This window comes from Typopeltis vanoorti, chromosome 21, assembly GCF_054136105.1.
Source record: "Typopeltis vanoorti isolate ZY-2024b chromosome 21, IOZ_Tvanoo_1.0, whole genome shotgun sequence".
In the NCBI taxonomy this organism is placed as follows: Eukaryota; Metazoa; Arthropoda; class Arachnida; order Uropygi; family Thelyphonidae; genus Typopeltis; species Typopeltis vanoorti.
Genome location: NC_143569.1, coordinates 14308311 through 14326711, shown reverse-complemented (window position 1 = coordinate 14326711; position 18401 = coordinate 14308311). Strand labels below are relative to the sequence as shown.

Sequence of the window (18401 nt, the reverse complement as noted above, 5' to 3'; positions counted from 1 at the left end):
GCTCTGAAGATGCTGGTTATAACACCAGCGAAATATAGCAATAAGTTAATAAATAATTATTTACTTATTATTCTGTGTTCTAATATATACCGTCAAAAAATAAACAACATAAATCATAACCAAAAAGAAACAGCGATTGTATGCATTGCTAGCTCAGTATATAACTATTGGGAGGGGCTTATCTTCTTATTTAACAATTCTGATCAGGTGACGGTCCATGCAATTAGCCTAGTGGCTGTGCGCTTCGCAACCATATGCCTGGAGAAGGAGTATCCTAGGTTCGATTCCGTCATTGACGTGAGGAGCTGAAGGATCTTCCTCAGCCATAGTCAAGTTAGCCAGTCTTAGGCATGGACAGCAGGGTTTTTTCCCCAGTTTATCCTGGGATTTTTCATTCCACAAAGCAGGCAAACTGGCCTTGAGAACTCAACACTACAGACATAGGATACACCAGGGCATAGGGCTGACCACCTTATCCTGTGAACGGTTTGAGGTCTGATGATTAACAAACCCTCGACACTGCAAGGTAAAAGAGGAGAAAAGGAAGATAAGATGAGATGATCATCAGGTGATTTATGTGGGTGTGATGGGAATACATGTGGGTTGACGGAAGAGTAAATCCTCTTATATAATTTATTGTGCTTGCTATGTGTATTTATTTCTTTTTTTATATATTTCACCTTATTTTCTGATAATTCTTTTATTTATTAATGATCAGTGTTTTTTTTATTTTTTCATAGTAGTAGTATAACATATACATAAATAATTTTGTCTGCGCTGTTAGCCGAGTGGCTATATGCTTCTCATATGCCTGGGAAAGGAGTGTCCTGGGTTTGATTTCCATCGCAGATGTGAGGAGCTTAGGATCTTTCTTAGACATAGCCAAGTTAGCCGGTCTTGGGCATGGACCACAGGGTTTTTCTCCCCAGTTTATCTGGGGGTTTTCATCCCACAAGCGGGCAAACCGGCCTTAAGAACTCAATGCCTCTACAGACATAGGGCTAATCACCTTATCCTCGAGTACGGTTGTGGTTAAATGAATAAAAAACCCTCAACACCGTAAGGTAAAAGAGGGGAAAAAAAGGAAGAAGAAGAATTTTGTTCTTAATAAGTTTAATTCTTGGAATTCCCTAGTCTACCTGGATTTTCACAATCCTGAGTTTTAGATAAGCACTGATCTGCATATCTGTTAGTTTCTCTTACCATAAATTCCATTAGGGTCATCAGTTAGAAATGCAGAGTACACTGCAGATGGATTTTCTGCATCAAGTGGTAGAAGAAGTTTATCTAATATAATACAAGAATATAATTTCTGGGCAAGTTTGATTTCATAATTCTACCTAGCATTTGTTTCACTGTTTCACATGAGATTTACTGTACTCCTGAACCGATACTGCCATTTTACTTACCGGATTCCATTCAACTGAAACTGAAAATTCAGAACCCTTACTTTGTGAAATATATTCGTCAGAAGAGGAACTGCTCTGTAAATACAATACCCAAGCAAAATCATCATATGAATTATTCACTACATCTTTGAAAATTCGAACTTCATGATACCTTTTTCTTTTTGATAGCAGTTCAAGAAACTCATCACTAGACGATGTGAATTTCCCATGTTTCTAGTTTGTTGGCTTTCGTCAGATGCATTCTTCTTATAGAATATAGAAGGATTCGTTTTTAGTTAGGAATAGATAAATTTTTACTCCCTATGCATATACTGTCTGAAGACTGGAAGTAGCTGTCCCTATATAGTGAACACATGCCCTCCCCAACATCCATTATATTGCAGATGCAAGAAAAGCAAGTAGTTTTATTGTACCACTGAATAAGATATAGAGACATCAGGGATAAAAACAGCACTACCTAATGAAACATATGTCTCCTCCCACAGAAACTATGCTGTATAGATTCAAGCAAAACTGTGTGCTGTACTGCCAAACATAGTATCTAAATAAAAACAATTGTCCTAACATTTGTCCAAATTTTTGATGACATGAAATAAGCGTTTATTTGATTACATTTGAAATTTTTGATGTCATTAAGACCGATCACAAATGCTAACTTTAAATAAAGTCTACCAAAAGAGTTGCAACTAACATGGTGTATAAACTTTATGTTAGTGAGCTCACAAACCCAATGTCAGATGACACACAAATGGTATGGAGAAGTCTCGTGGGTACATTAAAAGTGTGAAACATTTCCCGACTTGAAAGTGTTAAAGTGCTTACAGAAAACTATGTGAAGAGACATTTCAGTAGGAATATGTCCACCTCAAACTGCAATGCAGCTCTCAAAATGACATACCAAGCCTAGCACCAAGTGATTCAGTTTTTGAGACCACTCTGCCTTCAGAGCAATGATAAAACCTTGTTTGTTTTTTGGAGGGGAATTTTGAGCAGCAATGCATCTCCATATTGCATCTCAAATGTGTTCTATGGGGTTGAGATCTGGGGAGTGTACTGGCCACTCGATTCAATTAATATCCTCAATCTCCACTGCCCATGTACAATGTGGCGTGGCACTGTCATTCATAAATAAATTCTTTGCCTACAGCACCATGGAACAATCGAACATGACATTTCGTTGCAATATTGTTCACCAGTCATAGTCCAATTTTCCAGCACTTGTAGCTCGATGTGTCCATTAAGTATAATGCCTCCCACAGCATGCCCCCAGAACTGCCATATCTATTCCTTTCAAGAACATTCTCGTGATGGTAAGCGGTACCACTTCCATGCCAGATGAAGTGTCATCTAGAATCAGAGGAAAGACTAAAACGACTCTTATCTGTACTCTACATTAGTCCATTGGAGCCTTGTCCAATTTTTATGAATACACCACCACTGAAAGCATGCTCCACAGTGGTGGATAATCATACAGGCATTCAGGCATATAGGTAGACTTGTCACGGAAGTCTTGCCACAGTTTGTCAAGGCATCTATATACTTCTGCTTGAACGTAGCTGATTTGCAAGTTGACCTGTTGTGGTGCATCAATTATGTTTTGATGATATAACCAAAAATCTGTCTTCATGCTCTTTGGTAGACCGATGGTGACCTCTTAGCAAACATCTGGAACATATTCAATTGGTTTGAAACGCTGCCTAGAGCCTGGATACAATGCTATGTGAGAGTAAAAATTCTCTGGCAATATTAGTAATTTTGTGGCCTTCAAGCCTTCCAATAATTCTTCCCTGCCTGAAATCATTTAGATGACATCTTTGAGACATTACAAGACATCCAAATTTTCAACTTCATTCCTCCACGAAAAGAGCATCCTTCAAACACAATTCGCTTAACACAGCCATTTATCCTGTTGTGTACTACCACATGACTCCTTTGAGTCTGACTCAAAAATATGAATGTGCACCTGTTTTCTACTCAACATCATCAGTTATACAAAGTGCCACAAGCTGATTTGTCTAAATTTGTGGTTGTAATTTTCAGAAATAGTATTCCTCCTTAGGTTTTGAACATCAGTGTATTTGTATATAGAGGCTAATGACTTCACTTATCTTAGTATAGTACGGCCACAGATATGAGACCCTTCGACACTTCTGTGCATGTGAAAAGAAGGAGAATCCATTTTGACTACAGGGTAATCAATCCGTATCTTTTATGATCATTGTAGTTTTTAAAGTGGTAACTATTTTGCTTGTACAACAGTTGGAAAATTTTATGTATACAGCACGTGATGTCAGGTGACCAATTCATAAATTACCTTATTTCTTTCTCCTCTTCAACATAAATTGACTCTTTTTTGGCAGCCTGACAACGATGGCTCTCCATTCTGTGGTTGGACTATATCCCATAATGCAACATTTAATTTTAATTTCATTTATAATAAAGTGAAAAAAACAACTATCACCAACCCTGACTATTTTAATAATAATGATGTAATACACTTTTTACTACTTATATTTAGAAATATGTGATTTCTGCATTAATTCAACCTTGGTATCTCATCTCTTCTGGATCTGGTGCTCTCACTGATGCGACTTCAATAAAGGTCAAAATCAGTCAGAATAGGGCTATTCCCATAATGCATATTATGTATTATGCATGTCCAAAAGGAAGTATGTTTTGCAATATGTGATAATAAGGCAATTGAAGTGAAGCCATCTATGTGCTTAGTTGTGAAGCTACTTGAACAAATTTTGTTGGCTTACACTTGGATAACAAATTAAACAAGAATATAATTTCTGGCAAGTTTGATTTCATAATTCTACCTAGCATTTGTTTCACCATTTCACATGAGATTTACTGTACTCCTGAACCGACACTGCCATGTTACTTACTGGATTCCATTCAATTGAATGGAATCCAGTAAGTAACATGGCAGTGTCGGTTCAGGAGTACAGTAAATCTACTTGTGAAGCTACTTGAACAAATTCTTGTTCAAGTAGTTTTAGAAAAAACTGAAAAAATCTTGTGAAGAGAATTTAAGTTCACTTCACATTTTCAGAAATGTATGTAAGCCAGCTGTAGTGAAAGATGGATGCAACTGAACAGATGTGCCAATAAAGTGGCTCTAGAATGGATAATTATTCTAGCATTCTTATTCTACAGGGGGCTGTAGAGAAATGTGTCAAATAGAAAATGTGCCATGAATATGTGTTTGGGGAAACATTGAGCCCATAGGAGTGTCTTCTTTTGTTTGAATATTTAGTGCAAGTGAATTAGAAAAGAATTGAATTAATGTGAGAGTACTTTTTATTAGCACTAATGGTATCTATTTGATGTTAGCGAAATGCTTTGCTTCATTCTTCCATACCATGCATTATTTCCATTATTTTTACTGTATTAAGATACTTTATAAGGCTACTTGTATTATATATGCCATACTAGTATTCATCTTTATTAAAAAAAAAAAAGAAAAAAAAAAGAAGCTCTTTAACAACAGATAAAACAACACAGTACCTCAAGTCTTTGAACAGCATCATCACATTCAATTGCCTTCTTTATAAGATGACTATATTCCATATATTCTGATATACGTTGCAAGAAACTAATTGGCTCATTGAAAACAACAGGCATGGTAATCTTCGACAATTCCTAAAGTATAGTTAAAGAAATTCAATCAATGATTGAAAACTTTTTTTTTCAAAAAAGCCATATGAATATGAAATTAAAGTCTTTAAGCAGCTTAAATATGATACAATATATTTTAAATATGATTACATTTATGAATTGGCTGTCTATAAAGAATGTGAAGTGAAAATTCTTTAGAAAAACACATTAAGACATTTGCAGTATTGAGGTATTGATAGTGTATATTCAAAATTGGGAGATAGGTGGAGTTTGATGGTAGAACTGTGTTTGAAGAGCTCTGAAAGCTAAGTTATTTAGTTTAAAAAAAAAAAATAGAGTTATCAGTTAAAAAAATTGTGCTAGAATTAGTGTTTAAAGAATTTAATCAAACGCACTTTGTCCAGTGCAATGTCTGGGGAATGTATGCTTTGCTGAGAGCAGCTGGAGTTTGGCTTGAAAGTGATAGTGGAGGAAAGGTGTCATGAAATCAAGGATCAAAAGTGTGTCTCATGTCATGAGATTGATGTAGTGGATGAAAGTCAGAATATGATGGAAAATTGTGATGTAACGCCAGATAGCACTGAGAGTGAGATTAAATGGGACACGGTTGAAAGTGAGAGTAAAAGTTCTTTTCTTTTAGTGTTACACAGTGATCAGCATTCATTTTTGAAATTATGGATTCTACAACTGTGTTAGAATAACTTTTTATTATCCCGACGTTTCGATCTTCATATCAAGCTCATCATCTGGAGCATACATAAATATACAATACAAGCTGCGTTACATTTCAAACTGTAAGCTAGAGAAACAATGATTTGATTACGTTACTCACTGGCATGACCTCTAGTGAAAAAAAAAAAAAAAATTACATCAAGCTAATTTAATTTTTGATTACATGAATAAACATTCTTGCTTTCCTTCCAATAATAGTGATGTCCTATTTCTATTATTACAATTGTTATTTCTGATTTAAAAAAAAAAAAAAATACAACATGTCCTATTTTTCAGAATTAAAGTTGTCATTATAGATTTAGGATCCTGGATTTTCTAGAGTCCTGTTTATAGTTATTCTTAGAGAGGAAGGATTCCTGGAACAAATATATGCCTTCCATATGCATGGGATTTTTATACCATCATTATTGTTTAGATTGGGGTGGTTAATAATGATCTCACAAGCTTCCTTAAATTTGCGTTCATACCATGTTTTGGTGTGATGTAGACAACTAGTGCTTTTCCAATCAATTCTATGTAAGGTGTTCACAGAACATGATCAGAAAAGCCAGCTTCACCATAATTATTATATTTGATGTCTCGTTTATGTTCTTTTTGTCTGATCAGAACTGTGCATCCTGTTTCTCCTATGTATGGTATGTTGCAGGTGCAATAAATATGGTATACTCCAGGGTGGGCCAGCGAAGGGAGAGGGTCTTTGGATGAGTTGAGTAATTTTAATTTTGCAGGAAGTTTAAAGGTAGCTTTGAAGTTGTATTTTTGTAGTACTCTGTTTATTTTGTCTGATGTCCCTTTAATGTAGGGAATGGTTATAGTTTTACAGTAGTCTGGTCTGTCTTTGTTTTTTATTGAGGTCTTGAAGAGAATTTTGTTAATGGTGTTTTGGCTGTATCAATTTTTTTGAAAAGTATTACTGATCACTTTAAATTCATTTTTCAGCACCTGTTCACTGGAGCAGATCTTCAGAGCCGTTTCTAGATACAATTGTCACACGTCTTCCCTCGGGCAATCTTTCCTTCACTGTTTACCGGAAACCAACACATAATGGCCAATATATACACATAAACTCCTACCACCACCACCCAACAAAAACATCAAAACCCTAAAAAACAGGGCTCTGAAGATCCAGTGAACAGCCACTGAAAAACGAATTTAAAGTGATCAGTAATACTTTAAAAAAAAATGGATACAGCCAAAACACTATTAACAAAATTCTCTACAAGACCTCAATAAAAAACAAAGCCAAACCAGACTACAACAGTAAAACTATAACCATTTCCTACATTAAACGGACATCAGACAAAATAAACAGAGTACTACAAAAATACAACTTCAAAGCCACCTTTAAACCTCCTGCAAAATTAAAAAGCTTACTCGACTCATCCCAAGACCCTCTCCCTCTGCTGGCCCACCCTGGAGTATACCGTATTTACTGCACCTGCAACATACCATACATAGAAGAAACAGGACGCACAATTCCGATCAGACAAAAAGAACATAAACGACACATCAAATATAATAATTATGGTGAAGCTGGACTTTCTGATCATGCTCTGAACACCTTACATAGAATTGACTGGAAAAGCACTATTTGTCTACATCACATCAAAACATGGTACGAACGCAAATTTAAGGAAGCTTGTGAGATCATTATCAACCACCCCAATCTAAACAATAATGATGGTCTAAAAATCCCATACATATGGAAGGCATATATTCGTCCCATGAATCCTTCCTCTCTAAGAACAACTATAAACAGGACTCTAGAAAATCCAGGATCCTAAATCTATAATGACAACTTTAATACTGAAAAATAGGACATGTTGTAATTTTTTTTTTAAATCAAAAATAGCAATTGTAATAATAGAAATAGGGCATCACTGTTACTGGAAGGAAAGCAAGAATGTTTATTCATGTAATCCAAAATTAAATTAGCTTGATGTAATTCCCCCCCCCCCACTAGAGGTCATGCCAGTAACGTGATCAAATCATTGCTTCTCCAGCTTATGGTTCGAAATGTAACGCAGCTTGTATTGTATATTTATGTATGCTCCGGATGATGATCTTGATACGAAGATCGAAACATCGGGATAATAAAAAGAGTTATTCTAAATGTGTTAGAATAAAAAGTTATTCTAACACAGTTGTAGAATCCATAATTTCAAAAATGAATGCGAGTAAAAGTGTAAATAAAAATATAAAAATGAAGAGTAAATATAAAAAATGAAGAGGTAGCTGTAATGAGGGAGACAGCTCACTTGCACTGAGTAATACATAGGGCAAAGCAGCAGCTGGAGTGTTTGCAAAAATGTCTACTGAGTGGATCGGCTAATAACAAAGAGAAACAACTGTGATATAGGAAAAATGAGGGCATGATGGGAGAGAAAGAAAAATTAAGGAGCAAGTGTTATATGGCAATTCAATCATGAAAGATGTGATCAATGAGAGATTGACAAAAATCGTGCTTTCCTGGTGCAAAAATTAATGATGTAAGCGAGGCTATTAGAGCGCAAAAGTGTAGGGTGAAAGAAATGATTGTAGTTGCCTGAACGAATGATTTAAAAGGAGAAAAGTACAGTGTGTGAGAGAGAGAGAGACTTGAAAGAATTACTGGAAGTAGCAAAAGAAAAAAGTGAGAGAATTAAGATAGCGAGTCTGTTGCAGCAGTATCGCATAGTAAAGTTGAGAAGGATGGCCATAATAGTGATTGACTTGATGTTATGCAGGAGGAGGGGTGGTGTGGAGTTTGTGGACAAGCTTTAAGTAAGTTTGATGGGCAAAAGGACTTATAGAAGGATGATTTACATCTGAATAGATATTCGAAGAGTGGAAAAATTGTTGATGAATGAAGTGAAAGTGGATATGTAGAATCAGGGAAACTAGAGATTTTAGGGGGGAGGGGAGGAACTGTTGAGTGGATATGCAGACAAGAGTGAGGCAGTTGGGTGTAAGAATGTGTATAATATGCCTGAGTTAGTACCAATGGTAACAAACAAGTATGGGATAGTTAGTATAAGACATCAAGATAGGGATGAGCCTGGGGGGGGCTTTTGCACTTTATGCACACTAATGCCAGGAGCATTAGGAAAAAGCAGGAGGAATTTGTGGACTTGGTTGACTGATCCCAGCCAAAGGTTATTGGCATTAGTGAGACATGGCTAACAGAAGATGATATAGTTAGTGGGATAGAATGCGAAAGGTATAATGTGTTCAGGAAGGACAGAGAGAAAAGAATTGGAGGAAGAGTGTTATTGATGACAGCTGATGAACTGCAACCAAGGAGAATAGAAGTTAGACTGCAGGATAGTGAAAGTGGCATATGAGGCTATCTGGTGTGAAATTGAGGCCAGCAGAACAAAATATACAGTTGCATGTTATTATAGACCTGGGAATGAAACAGACGATGGAGATAGTATGCATCAGCAAATAGATTTCGAGTGAAGGACAGATAATTATTATGGGGACTTTCAACTATTGTAACATTGACTGAAAGGAGGAAGGAAATAGATTTTATGCAGTTACTAAGGGATAATTACATGAGACAGTATGTAATGAAATATACGGGGTTTGAGAGTGCTCGATCTAGTAATTGAATCTGAGAATTTGTCTATAATGAATATGACCACATTGCCACCAATTGGTGAGAGTGATCATATAGTGTTGACCTGGGAAGTGGCTGAATGTGTGGAACTTTCAGTTAAGATAGGGTATATGTGGAATTACCAGGCTGGTAAGTATGATAAGTTTAGGAGATTTCTTGGATCAGTGCCATGGCATGTAAAACTGCAAGGGCTGGTGTTGATATTGCATGCGAAGTGGTAAAGGAGTGTTTGAGTTAGGGAGTTAAATGAATTAATAACACCATTAAGTTGGAACTGCAAAAAAAAGAAACAATTGTGGAGGGAATTTAAGAAGAAAGGTGACCTACAGGCACATGAACAGTACAAGGCACAGGCCAGAAGGATAACTAGTGTGGCAAGAAAAGCAAAAGCAGATTATTAAAGGAAGTAAGCAATGCAGGCTAAAGAGAATCCCAAAGAGTTCTTTGAATATGCTGCAAGTAAAAAAAAAATGTATATGGCAGAATGATTTTAGGGAATACTGATGGTAGGAAGGTAACTGAATCAGTCAAAATAGTAGAATTACTAAGTGAACACTTTCTTTGCAAGAGTATATCATCCAGGCAGTGATATCGCAGGAATAAGGGAACCAATGGATTACATGGGAATCGAGGTGAATAGCATATTATAGAACCTTAATGTGAATACATGTGGGATTGGATGGTATACCAGCTCGGGTCCTATGTGAAGGGGCAAAGGAATTGTCAGTGCCCTTTATCATATTGTTTAATCTACATTTCAGCTCTTTTTTAAGTCTAAGCTCACCTGGGTTAATTTTAAGGGAGGTGAAAAGAGGGGAAAATGATTCCATTGCATAAAGGAGGCTCCAAGACTGTTGTTGCAAATTACTGACTGACCAGCATATCAGGAGTTGTCAAAGTTGGAGAAGTTTAAGAGTAAAATACAGGAATGGAAATAGGATACCGTATGGAGAATAGCATGGTTTTGTGAATGGTAGATCATGCCTCAGTAACTTGCTCATGTTTTATAATACAGTGACAGCTGAATTGGATAAGGATAATGGGTTTACAGTGAGTGATGCTGTGGGACTTTACAAAAGCCTTTCACAGGATACCACATAGAATTCCAATGAATGAAGTGCAGTACATGGGGATGGATAAGGGTTGGTGAGGTGGATAAGAGGATGGTTGATGGAGAGATATCAGAGAGTAGTTTATTCAGGTGTAGTCCAAAAGAAAGCCTGTGACTAGTGGACTACTACCATTTAATTTGTTCATTAATGATACAGGAAAGGATGTGAGAGGAATTGCTCAGTTATTTACTATGATGCAAAGTTGGGCAGAGCAATAGTGAATACATATGATGTCAAAATTTTGCAGGATAATTTGGATAGATTAGCAGACTGGGATAAGGAGAATGGATGTCAGTTTGATGTGACAGTGTGTAAGGTTATGCATTTCGGGGTGAAAAGATTTTCAATTTTCAGCAGTATACCACATTGGTGGAACCATACTCCAGGAAATTGATGAAGCCAGAGACTTGGAAGTGTCAGTGGATAGGGAGCTGAAGTTTAGGGGCACATAGTAAAAGTGGCTAAAGCAGCTCATCAGATCACTTGGTTACTAAAGAATACTTTGATGAGCAGACACAAGCAGGTTACTGTTCCTTTTTATCAAGCCTTGATAAGACCCCATCTTGACTACTATGCCCAGATCTGGGTGTCAAGAGTTTCTTCTTGATGATGGGGAGGAGGTAGAGAGAATCCAGAGGCAAGTGACCAAGATGGTAGCTGGTCTATGAAACGAACCTTATGAGAACAGAAATTGGTTGATAGGCAGAAAAGGGGTGATATGATTGAGACATCCAAATTACTGAGGGTTTTTTACAAGATTAATTCAGAGGAAATTTTTGGAAATTTTTCATAACAGGTCTGTGGTGGGAGAACTAGGGGCCATCCATTGAAACTGTGCAAGAGTGTAATTAGCATGGGCGTTAGAACTAGGTTTTTTACTTAGAGAGTGGTGAATGAGTAGAATAAGCTGCCAGAGTCTGTTGTAGGTGCTGTGAATGAGTTCAGAGCAAAGTATGATAGATACTGTGCAAATGCTGAATAGTTTTTGACATGATGTTTAGAGTCTCCCTCGATGAGTCTAAGAACTCCTTGGAGTTGCCTGTAATAATAATAACAAACTTGTAAAATTCAAGGCAATGTTTGACAGCATGCTACCATCTACAACTTTCCTTCTTCCTTCTATGTATCTGTAGATCCACACCATGCCATGCAGGTATTCAAAACGAAACACAATGGAGTAGGGTAGTTAATCCATATTCCCACAGTGCCCTATGTCTATATATGACGTGTATTCTTCTGTCTGGCTAGCCTATTTTGCAGTCTGAAAAACCCAAGTTGTTGAGAGAAAATACCCTGCCACCTCTGTATGAGACCAACTAACTCATCTACAAATGAAAATCTCTGATAAAGTTTCTTCTTATCCTATAAAAGATTCAAACCCAGGTCTTTTCAACCAAAAGCCATTGTCGAAATCAACAGAACCACAGAGGCTCTACCGTCTACATACAAAAACTAAATTCTTTTTCTCTCTCTCTCTCTCTCTATGGAAGGAACAATTATTTCCATATACGAATGTAAATGAGTAAAGTAACGAATAAGTAGTAGGTTTCCAGCAGATACTTGGTTAACATTAATATTTCATTTTTATACAGCTGCATCTAAACTGCTGGCATCCTACTTGTCACTTATTTCATTTCTTTCATATGAGATTTATTTTTGAAGTTCACGTTTTCTCAAATGTAGGTAAACTAGCTCTAGTAAGTTCACAGAGATATATCATTTCCCTAAAATTTTCCCCATTTGTTGGATTGTGCCAAAGTTATCACAGCATAAGAAATGGTTATAATTCCAAATTTGGTTCAAACCAGTTGGGCAGTGCTACCAACCAAGATCTACAGATTATATCCTTCCTCCACAGTCTACAGATGTATGTCGGAAGAATCTCCTTGCTTAAATCACCTATCCATCTATTATCATCACGCAGGCAACTCTATGGAGGCTGAAGACTCATTCTAGAAGGATACACATTATATGCCAACAATCTTACAATGACTATCATACCCACTCCTTGCATTGATCACTGACAAAATACTCACAAATGCTTTTGCTGATTACATTCAATCACTATTATGTAAACAAAAATTTAGTTCATATGCTACAGCTATTTATACCTGTGGAAATTGATTGCTGTTCTCTCTCTTCTCTTGTAATGCAGTGAAAAATTTCTGATATATTTATCTTTAAAAAGCCCTTTGGTAACTCATTTTTCTTGGTCGAGTGGTTAGTGTATCCACTCTCCAACCAAAAGGCTGTGGTTCGAATCCCGTTGTGCGTATTGATGTCTGTAATCATACATGAAAATACCAGTGATGGTGGGCAGTAGATGCCACTGGTGTGGTTGGGATTTGTTGTAGTTGGTGGAGACAGAGTTGTAGAGTAGGTGCCCTCCTTCGATGAGTCTTTGGACCACCTGGAGGTGTCATGTAATAATAACAACATATCCAATATTTTTTGCCTTCTGAATAATTTTAGCAATTCCACAAACTTTTAATCTATATTAACAAAAATACATCAGACTTTCTACCATAGTTATGGAGTCGGAAGCAATTCTTGGTTTACAGGAGTCGGAATCAGTAAAAATGCAACGACTCAGACTCCTAATGAATTTAAATTGCAATATAAATAATATGTTAAAATTTCCTATTTCACAGATAATAATTTGATTAACCTATTTTTTTCAGGATATATTTTAATTTCAAGTTCTTTGCAAATTTGAAAATTATCATATTTTATGATAATTTTTATATTTATATTAGTGAAAGCGACACCCCATGAAAAAATTCACAATGGCAAAAAAGAAAAGAAGTGTCAACAAAGTGTGTTTGAACACTTTACAATAACAACCAATAAGAAATATGTGTGTGTGTCAATGTATTATAGAAGATGACTGTGAAAAAGCATGTGATGCAAAACTTAGTACTTTTTGTGGTTCTAATAAAAATGCACCTACAAGAGCATCAAATTTCATCCAAAAGCTGTGAAAGACAGACAGAAATAAAAACATTCCCTCTACTTCAGGGCTAAAGAAAGATCAGAAATCTACTGGAGGCCCAACACAACTACCAAGATTCTTTACATCTGACAAAGTTACCATAATAACAAAGATGCCAGAAAAGATTAAAACCCACATTTGAAATGGCAGTGAAGAATAGTGTGCCTCTATCCTTGTTTTTCACAACGCCTTTTTAGAGTTAAATGGAGAAATGGCTAGAAAACTTGGAGTAGGAGTTGAAGGTTTTTATTACCGACTCCACAGCCTTGTTTGCTACCATCTGAGCACTTGAAAAATCTGAATCTGCTCCATCACTTTGTCTTCAAGAAATTCAGATGATGAAATATGCGCACAGTACTCTGGATGAGGAATAATAACTTCCTTATGATTTGTCCTATATCAAGTAATCACACAGACCTTTTTTTTTATCTTTTGAAATATGTCCTCTAAACTTTAAAGCTACTATAAGAGCTTGATTCAAATCAAATAGTGGGATATCAGCCAGGATGCTGAAGAAATTGCGAAAGAATTAGCTGTGACTTTGACATGGGTATTAAAGATCTCAACACAACAATTCTAAAAGAGTGGAAGGAAATAAAGATAATTTAACTATATCTTCAACACAGTTAAATGTAGAAAACTCACTGCTTGTGCCACCTTCTGGTCTCTTGTCAAAGCTGCTGGGTGCAACTTTTGACCACCTGCTACCTCATCTTTCTCACCCTAATGGTAAAAATGTATCATCAGACCAGACAGACATCCTTGCTTTTCTTCCAGCTCCCCCATACATGACCATGGAGAATTACCTCCTCCTTTGCTTAGAACATTGTGTCACCAACAACCTTCTGCCAGAAAGACAGAAAAATCTTGAAAAACCCGGATAATACAAAGGCAGTTGATGGAATACTATTGTGCTAAAGAGATGTGCTCTTGAACTAACACCTGTTATCATCTATAAGCTAAGTGTACTCAACTGGCAACAACTACTACATGAAAGCAAACCCATATACAGCCAGTACCCACCACCAAAAAAAAACACGTGAAAAATGTCCACCATCAAACTATTGCTTTCAAGTAATGGAGAAGGTTATCAACAGTCAGCTTCTTCAACAACTGAAAAACTGTCATCTAATTAGTGACCACCATTATGGATTTCACCAATCTAGATTCCTGGCCTACATCGCTCAACTGTGGACTCATTCCAAAGAAAGGTTTGGAGAAACACGTGATATTGCACTTGACATTTCCAAGGATTTTGATAAGGGTCTGGCATCAAAGACTTCTCAACAAATTATGATCATGTGGACTCCTTTTGTCCTCATGGTTACTAGTTTTCTCTCAGATCAATCCCTACATGAAATGGTAGATGGTATTCTCTTTTTAGACATTTCTGTTAATATGGGTGGTCCTCAGGGCTGCTCTGTCATTTCAATCATCATTTTCCTTTATATAAATAACCTGCTCTCACTGACTGAAAACCTTTGATGATAGCACCCTCCTCCTCCCCTTATCTGACAAAGACTTGCAAGTGTTCAAAACATCTCAACCCTGAAGATCATCTGCCATAAGTGCCCCATAATGACTCCTTTTGTCCTCATGGTTACTCTCAGATCAATCCCTACATGAAATGGTAGACAGTATTCTCTTTTTAGATATTTCTGTTAATATGGATGGTCCTCAGGGCTGCTCTGTCATTTCAATCATCATTTTCCTTTATATAAATAACCTGCTCTCACTGACTGAAAACCCTTCAGAGTTTTGCTGATGATAGCACTCCCCTTATCTGACAAAGCCTTGCAAGTGTTCAAAACATCTCAACCCTGAAGATCATCTGCAATAAGTGTCCCAAACACACTCTAGTCAACTTCAATGCTTCCAGAACACATTTTGGCTAATTTTCTTGCAAAAAAGACCCGAAATCTTCATTAACTTTTGATGATGCTTAGCTCAATAGTCAAGACCAAATCTCTCTTATCAGACTGACTCCCAATCCAACATTTTACTGAAATAATCATATCACTGCTATAGCATCATCAGCTTCTAAAAAACCTTCGCATCCTGTTCCACTCAAAATGGTACTTGGTACTTCACTTCTGACAAGTTACATACTCTGCATAAATCCCAAATCAGGCCAACTCTGGAACACTGCTCTCATGTTTAGGTTGGTGTACCTAAGACATTTCTAAAAATTCTTGTTGATGTTCAGAAAAGAGTAGTTTGGTTGATTAATAACATCTCTTACAGATTGTCTTTGACCACTTACTCACAGAAGATTAGTTTCTGCTTTGTCTCTTTTCTACAGATATTTCTATGGCCACTGTTCACTAGCAACCACAATACAAGGGTGATCTGAAAAGTTCTTGGCCTCGACCACAGATGGCAACACTATCAGCAAGATTTTTTTTTCTAAGTTGGTACATCTGTCATAAGCATCCATGTGAAACTGCAAGTCATTCTATCAATTAGTTTGTTTTACACAGCTGTCTGAAGCAAAAGTATTGCCTGTATCCTTGAAATGAATAAAATTGAGTATTGTGCGGTTATAAAATTCTTTGTAAAAGAAGGCTCAACGAAAAAAGAAATTTATGCGAAGTTCATAAAATTTTTGGGCACTCTTCTCCTTCATTTACGACAATTAAGAAATGGGGTGCCGAGTTTAAATGTGGCCGTACCAGCCTTGAAGATGATCCACGTGAAGGACGTCCAAAAAGTGTAACAACACCAGAAATCATTGATCAAGTGCACGATATGATATTGGATGACTGGCGAGTCAAAGTGCGTGAAATTGCTGAGAACTATAGGCATTTCAAAAGAATGTGTAGGATATATTTTGCATGAAGAATTACATATGAAAAAGCTTTGCGCAAGATGGGTGCCACGCTTGCTCTTAGCAAATCAAAAATGCATTTGCATGAAAGTCTCTGAACAGTGCTTGGAGCACTTTAACAAGAATAAAACTGATTTTGTGTGTCGATTTATTACTATGGATGAGATTTGGATTCACCATTACCCGCCAGAATATCCAAACAGTGGACAGAAGCTGGTTGTTCAGTGCCAAAGAAGACAAAGTCGGTTCCATCAGCAGGAAAGGTCATGGCATCGGTGTTTTGGGATGCTAAAGGCATTTTGTTTATTACTTATTGTGAAAAGGGTAAAAAAATAACTGGGGAATATTATTCAGATCTTTTAACCAGACTAGACGAAAAAATTCATGAGAAAAGACCCGGTTTGCAGAAGGAAAAAAAATCATCTTTCATCAGGACAATGCACCTGGCCACAAAGGTGTTTTGGCAATGGGAAAATTAAGATCTGCACTATGAATTGTTGGAATATCAACTCTATTCCCCAGATTTGGCTCCCTCTTACTTCTATATCTTCCCAAAATGAAAACTCTTCCTTGCTGGTCAGCATTTTTCTTCGAATCAAGAGGTGATTGCAGCTGTAGAGAGGTGTTTTGCAGATCTTACTGAGAACCACTACAGGGACAGGATAATAGCACTGGAGCATCACTGGAATAAATGTATTAGTCTTAAGGGAGATTATGTAGAAAAAAATTAATTTTGTTAGGCTAAGAACTTTTCAGACCTTTGCTAAGAGTACATGTCTCTGGGTTAGGTTTTGCTTTGAATTAGAGTTTAATGTTGCAATGACAGCTAAGTCATACTGTGCTAATATATGTCACAACAATACACAAGGTAATAAATAACAGTAGCATAAACAGGTATAAAAAGCCAATACAAAAAAAAGTGTATAATAAGTGTAAAGAAATTCAGAAAACATGCATAAAAAACCATGTGTTAAAACTAACATATACACAAAGTACAATTAATAAAACTAATGTATACAACATACATAGTCTTTATAAGATGTTAATTATTAACCCTTTATAAAAATAAAAAACAGTTGATGAATCTCAGTAGATGACTCACAACAGATTATAAATATGACTACAACAGTGAATGTGCCTATTGATGAAATGAGGGTAGTAGATTAAATATGAATGATGGTTAGTATGGTACTACAGAACTTACACATAGGTATGTCATCACCCCATAACATGAATCTGTGAAAGATGACTATTACCTATGCAGGGCTGAGCGAGAATCACTTCCTCTTTACATAAACTAGACTGTCACAAAAGTGTGGATTAAAGTTTGTTCCAGTCATCTGAATTCTGTACTGGGATGGAACCCACATCTATTGCAAAAATTTACAGTATTCTTCTGCTAGGAAAATCTGAACCCATTTTCTAGCACTTATTTTGAAAGATGATCAATAGCTTGCAGCAGCTATCTTTCTATGACCCTTATATTACACGAAAAATGACAGAAGATAGTAGTCATCCACAGAGAGATTTACTTACACTTGGAGGAAGTTGTCTGGTTATTGATTTAACTTTGATTGCAAAAAGTACAACACTTGATATTGAATCATATCAGACTCCCTCCTCTCAAGTGTACAATCAAGAGAGTGGTTCCTACTCAGACTTTGAAGATTTGTTTGGATAAAAAATGTTCTTGATAAATACAGGAAGATTATCCCAAGAAAATCTCCAAGCAGTATCATATGCTTTTTCTATATCAAAGAAAACTGACGCTAAGTGCTCACATTTTTAGGAAGGAATATTGAATAAATGCTTAATGGTTGTTGAATGATATTTGCAGAAGTCAGATTATGTTATAAAAAAATAAAATAAAAATAATACTAAAAAAAAAGCTGTTTCTCTCCATTTTTTCCAGAATCTTGCACAAGCCTTGGTGGTCAATAATTTATTGAGAATTATGGATCCTTCTCTGGCTTAGGAGAGGCAATAATTTTTCTGAAAAATTTTCTCACAGAAAATTCTATGGACAAGTACAGTAGTTGATCCTTGGTAGATGGTAACAGATGTTTGCTCATCTTATATGGATGCTATCTTGTACAATGGCAGT

The 18401-nt window shown here is 36.4% G+C and overlaps 1 protein-coding gene across 1 annotated transcript in view; it reads right to left on the bottom strand.

Moving 5' to 3' along the window:
• The window catches only part of LOC150094636 (oxysterol-binding protein-related protein 1-like), a 714206-nt gene that overhangs the window by 219191 nt on the left and 476614 nt on the right, over positions 1–18401 (bottom strand). Inside the window, exon 17 of the mRNA XM_090411347.1 lies at positions 4923–5057. Within this exon, the coding sequence (XP_090267473.1) occupies positions 4923–5057 (135 nt within the window). The remainder of the gene's footprint in view (positions 1–4922; positions 5058–18401) is intronic.